At 40.2% G+C, this 12585-nt stretch overlaps 1 protein-coding gene across 1 annotated transcript in view; it reads left to right on the top strand.

The window, feature by feature from the left end:
* TTC23 (tetratricopeptide repeat domain 23) overlaps positions 1–12585 on the top strand; it is a 59085-nt gene that overhangs the window by 671 nt on the left and 45829 nt on the right. Inside the window, exons 3-4 of the mRNA XM_050968927.1 lie at positions 744–905; positions 2669–2783. Coding sequence (XP_050824884.1) covers positions 744–905; positions 2669–2783 — 277 coding nt within the window. The remainder of the gene's footprint in view (positions 1–743; positions 906–2668; positions 2784–12585) is intronic.

The following is a 12585-nucleotide window of genomic DNA, read 5'->3' as shown; positions in this document are numbered from 1 at the left end:
CAAAAGGATGGTTTATGCTTATCAAGTCAATGAAACAGAAGTAAATCCATTTTAATTTAAAAATAAATAAAAGGACAAGCTAAAGAGCATACTGATTTTCTGGCTAAAGCTGTTACTGTATCTTCTTTTCTCTCTGGAATCTTCTATAACTAAAGAATTTTCCAAAGTATGTGTGCCAAAGAATTTTCATAGCAGAAGTACTGTGCTGAAAAGAGAAGGTGTATGAAGATTCAGAATTTATCACACTAAGGTAAAATCATTTGTAAAGAATACTCAACAATAACAACTTTTCATCCTCCTAAAATGTGAGGATCCTAAGAAGAAAATAGGCTTATTAAAGGAGGTATAATGGGGAATTTTTTAGACCAAATCTGGGACATCTGTGAAAACTGTGATTGTTAAAGTAATCCTGCCTGTGGCATTTCCGTTTTGAAAATGTTTTTGAATATGTATGGTTCATACAAGTTCAGTTTACAGCTAAATCCAAGATAACTGTTTACTTTACCCCTTATGGATTTCTAAGTAACTTTACAAATATGTGTGTGGTGATCTGTTGATTTAGCTCTGCCTCTTGCTGGAAAACCTGAATATACTTTCTAGATTAAATTAAACCAAAGCCTTCCAACAGGAGAAGGAAACATCATAATCCTCAGCATACATGGAAGTAGTTATATTTTCCTCAAGAGAATCTAAAAGCTGAATCGCCCACAGAAGACTTCTTTTTTTCTCATTTATGTTCACAGGATTTTCACTACAAGCACAGCAACATGCAGAAAAAGCCAAAGAAATTCTTCTTGCCAGCTCATCTATCCCTTCTTCTGATTCTCAACGAAGAATGGACATTCTTAAGTGCTCAGTTGCCGTTTTTCACACATTAGGACGATCATTAACTGCTCTTCACAAATATCCTTTCTCAGTTTTATTTGTTTCTTGCAATTGGTCCTAGAAGTTTATTTCAGATAAATAGATTGCATCTGTTGAAATGATATGAACACTGACAAATGTACAGTGTTAATTTCCAGAATTGTCTCTTGAAACATCCAAATGGAACCTCACCACCCTTAAAAAAAGTATATATTCCCCCATATTCATGTTGTAATGCCAATAACAGTATTCCTTAGAGTGGTTAATAACTCTTGTGTACTTTTGCCAAGATGGACCTTAATCTTCAGGTAGTGGCCTGCATCTTTACCATCGTTGTTTAAATAACAGAAGTTACATCACTTCTGTTATTGTCACTTCAGTCCTATCATTATAAGTATCCGAGAAATGAAAACCTAGGTCCAAAATACAAACTGATTAGGTACATAATAGACAGCAGATCCCACAGATTGAAATGTACGGTGAGAGCTCAAAACAAAATCAAAGTCTCTAGCCAGGAGATTGGAGGTGGTTAGGCCATTCATAACCTCTAAAGCAAAATGTGAGTGGAAGAAATAAGATGTTTCTGCCCCTTCCACCAGAGTAAAGAATTGTTAAGATTATGGAGCTCTCATGCTGTCTGGAAGCTTCGTAATTAAGAGATCCACTGACAGCATACCAAAGGTGCTGGATTTGTTGTCCTCACACACATTTTGTCATACCTTGCCTCTTCTCACTGTTCTGAGCAATAAAGTATGGAAGGGGACAAGAGTCTTACTCTCTGGTCTTTTCAGAGAACAAATTCTTGTCTATTTCCTTTCTCTTTTTATAAGAACAAAGTAGCTAGGGAGAGCTAGGTATGATAGAACATTTATACCCACTCATGGTCATGAATACAGGTGCATCCACAGAGACAAAAAGTCAACACCCAGAACTGGTATTTCTATTAATTATAAAACTGAAAGTTTTTTAGACATTAATTAAACCTCATAACACTCTGTTAGGCTGAGCAACCAATCTGACAGAGGGGTAAACAGACACAGATTGGTTCAGTTTATTTTCAAAGGTCACACAAAGTTGCATGGCAGGAGTCATGAATCCTGCCTCTTCTCCAACTTCTGCACACTAGGAAAGGGACAACATCTCACTATGTATTTTAACACTGATGCAGCCTCACTGACAGTTTTCTCCCATTCAGGAGGATATAGTAACTCAAAAGAAATTAGTTTTAGAAAGGCTTGCATTTTGAATCAACTTTTAAGTTGTTTTTGAGTTCATGTGGATGTCTGGATATTTTAAAAGAGATGCTCAAATGCATTGTATTTTCCAAAACAAACATTTGCAGTACATTTGACATTCTTAATTTGCAGCGTCTCACATGACACAAATTAAATCACAAAAGTGCCCTATACTTTTTTCCCAATTTTACAGAGTATGCCAATTCTTTTAATAACCTACATCAGTGTTTTTCAAACTTGGGATGCCACTTGTGTAGGGAAAGCCCCTGGTGGGCCAGGACAGTTTGTTTATCTGCCACATCTGCAAGTCTGGCCAATCGCGGCTCCTACTGGCCGCGGTTTGCTGCTCCAGGCTAATGGGAGCTGCTGGAAGCGACGCGGGCCGAGGGATGTACTGGCCACTGTTTCCAGCAGCTCCCATTGGCCTGGAGCAGCGAACCGCGAACAGTGGGAGCGGTAAACAAACCAGCCCAGTCCACCAGGGGCTTTCCCTACACAAGCAGCATCCCAAGTTTGGGAAACACTGACCTACATGAAGTGAGTGCAGTTATCCTTAGCACTACTCAGACTGAAAGATTCAGAGAGAAATTTAATAAAAACTCAGGAACTTTTAGAGGAACTGCTACAAAATGATCAGGACAAATGGGTGGAAATCAAAGCAGCAGCTGAGTTGTCTTTTGCACAGTAAGTTTGGATTCTATTATTAAAGACTTTTTTAAAAAATCCAGTGTAACACTAACAAATGTATATAATTAATAAATAAAATATAAATAACATATGTATACAATAGAGGGTTTGAAAGTGGTTTTATAAATCTGCCGTTTCATACATTCACTAAGGGCGAGGTCCTACTAGTAGTTTTATAATTTACTCTTCACTTTGAAGGCAAAGATGAATGTATATGACTCCCTTCAGAGACCATCCGTACTACCTCTTAATTAGCACAAGGGTCGCTATGGAATTATGTGAGTTGTTCCACTCATTTCTTGCCAAAACAGGACCAACCTGGGATTTCAAGTTCTCCCACATCCTACAGCTGTATCGCTGGCCCACCACTACCTACCCCTTTTAGATGATGTTATGGTGTCCCATTCAGCCTGGATGGGCTTTCATGGTCTTCCCTAAGCAATCAGTCATAGGTTTATGATGAAGTTACTTCTTCACTGGAAGCCCTGCCAAAGCAGTGACTCAGCAGTGTGTATTCATTGGCTGGAGGGCCCTGCAGCCTCCATGATCTTTCACCCTGAATCCTATTCCATCTGCTGTTTTGGTTACAGTAGCGACACTGCTGAAAGATGAGATTAGGAATTTTTTTCTTCCTTGATACTGTCATGGTCTCTTCAGTTTATGTCACCAGACTCTCTGAGCAGTGCTCATATATCTGTGCTTGACAGCTGATCTTTCAAGGCTTGAGCCTGCATACCACAGAAGTGACATGTTGCTTTTATAATCACAAGGTTAAAAGTGATGAGCAGGACAGGGAGTGCTGGGAACCTGATCCTGCTTTAAGGAAAGTGCTGCTGCGTAGCTGCTAAGTTACTCCTATCCAATAGCAAGAGGCTGGCTACAAAGGGAGTTTATTGCTAAGAAATCATCATCTTGTTACCTACACCCTGCCTCTTGAGAGGGGGTTGGAGACTTACTTCTGCTTGGAGCAGAGCATTACACCTCCTGGTGCGTAACCTTATTTGTGGCCACACATACCAATTACACTTGCACTCAAGTGCAGCAACTTTGCAGGAGAAGACCTATGTGTTCTCCAGTCAGCACTGGCCTGGAAAGTAGAGCTCCACCAACTAGTCTATTTTTTGACTTGGGGCTAAATTCTGTCCCTGGAGTTAATTGGCATAATTCCATTGACTAGAATTGCACGTTCTTATATCAGAGCTAAATATGGCCCCAGTCAAATGCCTGACTGATGATGTATGGTACTGTGTTTCCAGGCTAATTGCACAAGCTTGGAAAGATGCAGGTAGTGGCTTCTGTAATCTAATAGTAAAGCCTTCTGTAGTCGTCATATGCTGTCTTGCTTAGATAGGGTCAGATATAAACATGAAGTAGTGGTAATGGTTTTAAGGTTTTGTTGTTATTGTCGCAAGATTTTTAGCTCTCAGTTTTGCAGATTCCGGGGATTCAGATAGTTCATCTGAACTTCTAGATTTAGAGCTGAACCTGCACAATTTGAATCTCTTGAGGCTCTGCAATCACTAGTTTTGATGGATAAGCCTTTTCCATCCAATATTGTGGATACTGCTCATGTTGAAACATATTCACTAATTGCACTTTGTAAATTTGACTTTGAAATTCAAAAACATTCACTCCACAGTCAAAGACCTGTCTTGTCAGTAGTGGAGTCAAGAACATTAGTTTTAGTGACATGTCACAGAAAAATGAATTGGTTTCTCTTTTAGTGGCAATTAAAAATAATATATTCTGAGCTAATTCACATGTTAAACCTTGTGCTCACACCAAAAAGTAGGTTTTCTTGGACACAGTTCTCTTTTGAGAAGTACATAAGGCACTTCCCTTATGAGAAGTACATAAGGATGGTCCCACCAGGATTGTGTGGAGCCTCTTCCCGGGAGGGGAAGCACTTAATGGGTGGTCTGTGGAGGGCTACTGGGTAAATAGTTCTCTTTTCCAACTGCTAAATCTGATTATACGAATCTAAAAATACATTAAATACTTACATAATTATATTTTCCAAATGAGCAATTGCTGTAGTTGCCACAGGGGTGTTATATGATTGCAAATGGGAGGAGGAGGTGATCCTTTGGATCACTAACAGAAAGTGGGACGTACATGAGATAATCTTTCAGTTAAGTAATATTGCCAGCCACAAACATTGCAAAATCATGGGTCAGGCTCCTAAAATCATGAGATTTTTAAAATAATGGGTGAAATCCTGGTCTCATTGCCGTTAATGGTAAAGCTCCCTTTGATTTCTGTGGAGCCAGGATTTCATCCAGTAAATCTGGGGCTCTTTATTTGCCTTCTAGTTTTTGAGCCTATAGGGTTCATGATTTCAACTTTTTCCTCCACAACCGTTACAATTTTCTTTTAATAAAAACTGATATCTCAAGTAATCACCTGATTCCACAAGCTGGACCTTTAAAAAGATCCTCAGAATATCACAAGAATCAAAATAAAAGCACAAGTGTTGGCAACACTGATGAAGATGTCATGTACACTATGAAAAAATTTGCTGACCTCTGCCATAGATTCTGGGGACCCAATGCAGGAAAACATATCTATTTAGCAAAAAGAACAGGAGTACTTGTGGCATCTTAGAGACTAACAAATTTATTTGAGCATAAGCTTTCTTGGGCTACAGCCCACTTAATCGGATGCATAGAATGGAACATATAGTGAGGAGATATACATACACACATTCAGAGAACATGAAAAGGTGGGAGTTGTCCTACCATCTCTAAGAGGCTGATTAATTAAGAGAAAAAACTTTTGTAGTGATAATCAAGATAGCCCGTTACAGACAGTTTGACAAGAGGTGTGAGAATACTTAACATGGGGAAATAGATTCAATGTGTGTAATGGCTCAGCCATTCCCAGTCTCTATTCAAGTCTAAGTTAATAGTGTCTAATTTGCATATTAATTCAAGTTCAGCAGTTTCTCGTTGGAGTCTGTTTTTGAAGCTTTTCTGTTGCAAAATTACCACCTTTAGGTCTGTTACTGAGTGGCCAGAGAGGTTGAAGTGTTCTCCTACTGGGTTTTTAATGTTATGATTCCTGATGTCAGATTTGTGTCCATTTATTCTTTTGTGTAGAGACTGTCCAATTTGGCCAATGTAGGTGGCAGAGGGGCATTGCTGGCACATGATGTCATATATCACATTGGTAGATGTGCAGGTGAACGAGCCTCTGATGGCGTGGCTGATGTGATTAGGTCCTGGGATGATGTCATTTGAATCGATATGTGGACAGAGTTGGCATCGGGCTTTGTTGCAAGGATAGGTTCCTGGGTTAGTGTTTTTGTTCAGTGGTGTGTGGTTGCTGGTGAGTATTTGCTTCAGGTTGAGGGGCTGTCTGTAAGCGAGGACAGGTCTGTCTCCCAAGATCTGTGAGAGTGAGGGATCATTTTCAGGATAGGTTGTAGATCTTTGATGATGGGCTGGAGAGATTTTAGTTGGGGGCTGAAGGTGATGGCTAGTGGCATCCTGTTATTTTCTTTGTTGGGCCTGTCTTGTAGTAGGTGACTTCTGGGTAGTCTTCTGGCTCTGTAGCTTTACTTTCTGTTTTCCTCATTATATTTTGAACTTTCAATCTTTCCAAATTTGTGTTAAAAGAAATGGAAAAGAGCTAGTTCATCCTCTGGCCTGGGCTTTGATTGTTCCTACAACATCCAGTATTTGCTACTGCTTTCTCCAGTCTCAGTTTAAATTACTCCACTGGGAGAGATACTGCTCCACAGTCTGCTCAGTATCAAAATTAAGACATTTTTACCACATATGCCATCCAGATTTAGCTTTGCTTAAAATTTCATCTTTATTGTTTCTACTTATTCCTATCCTTTGCAACATCCTAAATAAGACCTTTCCTTTTTTGATGTTCACACCTTTCACAGAATCATAGAAATGTAGATCTGGAAGGGACCTCAAGAGGTCATTTACTCCAGCCCACTCTGCAGAGGCAGACAGGCAAGGACACTTACACAGAGGTCACTTACACCGAAGACAATACCAAAATGTTAAGATCTTTATTAAAATGAATGAAAGAATAAGCAAAGATTTAAAACACAGTTACAAAGACGTAATACAATTCTATGGCCCCTGGTGGTAACATCTCCGTTCTAAAAGACTACTTAAACTAGCATACTCCATCTTTCCCTGAAGACCTGGTAGTTGGAGACACAGGACCAGCCTCGTCTCTGGCAAGCCAGATGAATTCGATGGTCCAGGCTCCCCAAATTGTTAGGGATCAGGTTTGAGTGCTGAGTAGTTGAACTATGTTGCGAAGCTGAGCTGATAGCTTGATAGACAATAGGAAAGAGCTACCTCCCTGCATAGTTGTTTGCCCTCTTATAGGGTTCTGGCACTGCTTTAATCAGAGCACAAGCTACCATGCCGAGATCGTACTTCTTCACCCAGAGATCTGGGTGCACTTACCCTATAGGCTAACATATATTAATACATATTAATATTGATTATCTCATCCCCAAAACCATTGGCCAGTATGTCCCTCGACCCGCACCGCTTCCAGCAGCTCCCATTGGCGTGGAGCAGCGAACTGCAGCCAGTGGGAGCCACGATCTGCCAGACCTGCAAACACAGCAGGTAAAGCGGCTCGGCCCACCAGGGGCTTTCCCTACACAAGCGGCATCCCAAGTTTGGGAAACACTGCTCTTGGTAATCAAACAGGATACCGGCCTGTAGGTTCCTTGCGTTACAGTCAACTATTCTGAGTAACATATACTGGAATTCAGCATAAACAAACCCAAGAAAATAACAATATAATCAATCAAACCAATGAAGAAAACACATTATGCAACATAGCAAGCTAGCAAAATGGTGTGATGAGTTACAAGAGGAGAACTTCCCTGAAGTATTTGTGTTTTTGCCGGTGCAGAAAAGGATTCATGTAACTTAAGAGAATAGGTCGTCTTATGTGTTGTTTCCCAACGTCCAGCTTATCTCATTAGCAAATCATGTTAGTGCAGCAGATCCTGCTTAGCTGAGCATAACAAAGTTACAGCTAATGGTTTCAATACTGTTTACACTGAATCCTAAGCCTTTGCTAAATCAGCTGTTGCCTCCCAAACAGTACCCAGAATTGCAAGGCAGATGGAGCCCTTGCATGCCTAATGGCCGTGTTTCAGTGGTTAATGATTATGTGACATCTGCCTTTATGCTTAAATTGTTCTTTTATTTAATTACCTCAAATATATTAAACTTTAATTGACTTCTTTCACTTTGATTTGTTTCAATTCCATGTTTTAATGAGAGATCTGAAATGCTCTAGTTTGAATTAAAATGACATGTTTTGCCCTTTTGTTTTAGTCAACCGGGTGGCTCAAAAGAGTAGCTTTTAAAACAGAGTGTCCACCTCAGATTTGTGCTGAGCTGATGATTTGAAGGAAACTTCCTGAAAATGAGATCAATTAGGCCATGGAATACACTTGGGAAGTGGTAGAAGCTACTTGTAGTCCAAAGGGAACAATTCTAGCAGATGACATACTAACAGTAGATTTTTAACCTGAACTGCACTCTGCTTACTGCAGTTCCCAGTGATATTTCTAATATTAAGTGTACAAGGACTGATGCCTGATTGACATCCCTAGAGACCAAATTCCACTGTTAATACACAGAGCAAGTACAGGAAAGGCAGAACAAGCTTCCTCTCCCCCTACTCCTTCCCCAGTGCTCCAGCCAGAGTATCGAAAAAAGGGTGAGAGAATAGCTCAGTCTCCATGGCTTATCCAGTTGTGAGCCTCTCTTTAGAGAGGGCAAAGAATGTAAACAACTGAGACTGGGATTTTTACTGTGTGGACACTGGTTGGCTAGGAACTCAATTAAAGCTACCAAACTCATTTCACATAAACCAGCATCATTCCTTATCTACTCCCATTGCTGCTGTTTGCTATCTATCGGGTGCATTTATTAAAAAACATTTTTTTTGCTTTCTTTTTAGATTTTAGGTTATAAAACTCCTTAAACGTGACAGGTTTCCCTGAATTAAGACCATTTGTGCTCAGCTCAGAATTTTATCTACAGCTTTTCCCCCTTACTTTTAACTCAAGAAATAGTACAAGTGAAGCAGCAGATTTATACCACATGTAGATGTTTGTTAGTTTCAAGCTGCAAGTGGCATGACACATTCTTTGGTCTATTTTTACATGACCTCAGTGATATTTTTACTGCTGCCCTTTGCTGTCATTGAGGTTGTACAATGGTTGTCTCCAGTTCTATTCTTCATTCTGCCTGGGCCAAGATCCGCCACCCTTTTCTTTTCACTGCAGTTGCTTTGAGTTTTATCTCCAGAAGAGAGTCAATACTTGTCCAGCTAGTAGTTTAGAGGACTATCTAAGCACTTTTGACTGTGCATTGGATCCAATCAAAGCAAAACTTCTTATTTATATGACAGCAGAGGTCTAAAAATGTCACTCACATTCACCTCAGGCTATGCATCTCTGTTCCATTTCTGCAATATTTGGAAATCACACTCTCTCTTGACTTTTCTTTTTCTTGCATCTTAGCCCTTCAATCTTCTTCTGAAGGAGATAAATTAATCCCAGGCACTTTTGTGTATATTTTGCATGAGACATTAAAACTGAAGCCCTGTCTTCTCTATATGAACATTAAAGATCTCATGCACTTTTTGTAAGTTTGCCCAGCACCCTTGGCTAAAACGTTCAGCCTTTCATCTGGCTTCCATAGTTCATCCCAGGGTTGACTATAATACTCTGGAGAGTGAAGTGCGAGTGTAAATTTTTCAAATTTTTTTTTAAATAACACATAGCTGAATCTGCATATTTTAATCTTCCTAGTTACAAATATGTATTTTCAGTGAAAATTATTCCAACTCAATTGCCTAAGATCTTGGTTGTATAAGACTGAACTTTTTTTTTATTCTGCCGTTTGTATCAGGACAGTGTTAATGTCAGGGCCTGATTATGTTATGACAGAAGTGAGACAGGTGGTGAGCTGTTTTTCATATCTTGGGCATATAAATAGTGAAGGAAACAAGTGTGGTGTGTACACAGCTCTTTGAGTTATGTAGGCATCTAGTGGAACCTGCGTATAGTGAATTTAGGTTATAGTGGACTTCTGTCCCCGAGCCCAATGAGAGATCTGTGTGAAAAAAGGCTTGCAAAATTTAGCCCTTTATGGTGAAGTCATCTAGTGGTTATAACTGCATTCCAGCATTTATTCCAAGTGATTGCTTTACCTAGCTGCTTCATTTTTTAATAACACAGCAGGTACAGCCTAAAACGCTACTCCATCTTTTTTAATGGACTCTCTGTAGGAAGCTTCTGTTGCTGTTAAAACACAGATTTTCTAGCAGCAGTAAAGGAGTTAAAGAGCAAAAAAAGAATGGAACTTTGAGTTGAGATACATTAAGTAATTTAAGTGAATTCCTGAGCAGTGAGTCTGTAGAAAGTTAAGCAGCCAAATTTTGAGCAAAAATTGATGAAAGAAGAAGTTGATAATGAAATTGGGCTGAGCAGTTTCTAAGGAGGTACTCAAGATGCTGATATCTTGCACAAATGTCTGCTAAGAATATCTCATTTGTTTAAGTTCCTGACTCCTTCCTCTTTTTGTCACTGTGACGTGCAAAGTCCATGCCTAGTAGGGCAACAGGGAATTCTCTGGTTGTAGGGAAATCCTGGATGACATAGAGCTAGAATAGCCAACTCGACACTACCCACTCCCTTTCCGTGTGGAGTTGGGGGGGCCATTCCTGGGTGCACTGGGAACATGATTGGAGAGAGAAGGAGACTCAACTGGAGTGTGATGAACTCGGAATCCCTTGGGCAGCCAAGCTATCTCTAGGGTCCATTGCAGCCAGCATAATTTAGAGTGGGGATTGGCAACCTTTGGCCGGTGGCCCACCAGGATAAGCCCCCTGGGGGGCCGGGCCGGTTTGTTTACCTGCCACGTCCGCAGGTTCGGCCAATCACGGCTCCCACTGGCCGCGGTTCGCCACTCCAGGCCAATGGAGGTGGTGGGAAGTGGCGGCAAGCACATCCCTCGGCCCGCGCCGCTTTCTGCTGCCCCCATTGATCTGAAGCGGTGAACCGTGGCCAGAGGGAGCTGTGATCAGCCAAACCTGCGGACACGGCAGGTAAACAAACCGGCCCGGCTCGCCAGGGTGCTTACCCTGGCGAGCCGCATGCCAAAGGTTGCTGACCTCTGGACTAGGCTTTTACATCTTCTCCAATTTCCATGGACTTGATTTGGCAGATTAAATAAACTAGTGTTTCCTCAATTAACTTCTGAGGATCGATCTGGACAACACAAGAAAATATCTAATTCAAAATATGTTTTTCTTTCCTATTTATTTTGTCATAATAGGAATATACTTTTTTAATTCATTCAAGCCTACATCCTTGTCCCATTTAAGTCAATGGCAACATTCCCATTGACTTCCGTGGGATCATAATTTGGATCTAAATAAGTGTTACATTTTTTATATATGATTACACATTTAATATTTAATGCCTGAAATGTATTTCTTTACCCTGTACATTTGTTACCATTACCAAAAGTGTCCCATTTGGCCATCAGCTCTAGAAGATTACTAGCTAGTGCAGTGATAAAGACATTTATAATGTAAGGGCCAGATCCTGCAAACCCTTAATTATGCAAGTAATCCTGATTAGTCCACCTTGAAATCCATAGGACCACTCAGTAATTAAAAACTACTCTCATGAGTAAGTGTTGAGAGGTCATAATTTCGGGCCAGTTCCTCAGTTTAGCACCCAATCTGAGAATCTGGCTTGGATAGGTAGGTGGAGGGCAGGAAGGAATCCTTCCTCTATCTCACACTGCAGAGCTGCACCGCAGAGCCTGTTTCAACCCAATGACTGTGGTCTTAAAATACGCATGCACACACTCCTTTACCTCTAACTCCAAGAGCAACAAAAGATCCACACATGGTCAGTTCATCTGGCTCCAGATCTGCCTGCAGGAAGCCTTCTGTGGCATCAAAGAAGGACCTGGATTTGCTTTCTAGCATTTCAAGTTTTGGGTACCTTATTATTTGGAGCCACAAACACAAGAGAAACAGAGAACACTGTCTTTAAAAGGCCTTCTTTTTGTTACATACATGTGGAATGGAACCCCCCCCCTGCAGTGGAATTCTTCACTGGGGGCTCTGGATGCTACTGCCATACAAATAATAATAAAATGATCTATATTTAAGACCCATTTTCATTTGCTCAGCATATACAAGTTTCCCCTCTGCTTCATAGTTTTCAGGCAGGACATTGAACTACCAGCATTATCTCATCATGGCATTTGGCTTTTTCTATTCTTCTTCTATAACTTTAACAATCTACCCAGTAAACACAGGGTCTATTCATTCAGTATTTTACTCCCCTGGCAGGACCCAGTTGCTTTACGGAAACAAGAAGAGTTGAAAATACATACTTTTTTCCTTTGCTTAAGCAGCCTGAAAGTTGGCAAGTTCTGGAGGCTAAAATAATCTAGGGGAAAAAAATCAAAGGGAGTTAGATATCCACTGGCTCACTCTAGATTTATGAATTATTTTACAGTTCTTTTTCACTCACTTGACACTTTGCTCAATCAGCTAATTAGCCATCTGCTAGGAATTCTGTTTGTTTCAAATCTATAGCCATAGATCTTTGTGGAGAAGTCATTTCTTAGGGGAAAAAACTTTTATATTTAGTGAATATATTATACTAGGTAAACATTTTCCAGAAGATTTAAATAAGTTAGAATAGTGAGAAACATTTTCTTTTCACAAAGAGTTAATTCAGATCTCAGACAGAGGTTCCTGGCTTTTCTTG

Source organism: Gopherus flavomarginatus, chromosome 9 (assembly GCF_025201925.1).
Source record: "Gopherus flavomarginatus isolate rGopFla2 chromosome 9, rGopFla2.mat.asm, whole genome shotgun sequence".
Classification (NCBI taxonomy): domain Eukaryota; kingdom Metazoa; phylum Chordata; order Testudines; family Testudinidae; genus Gopherus; species Gopherus flavomarginatus.
This window is presented reverse-complemented; position numbering and strand designations above follow the sequence as displayed.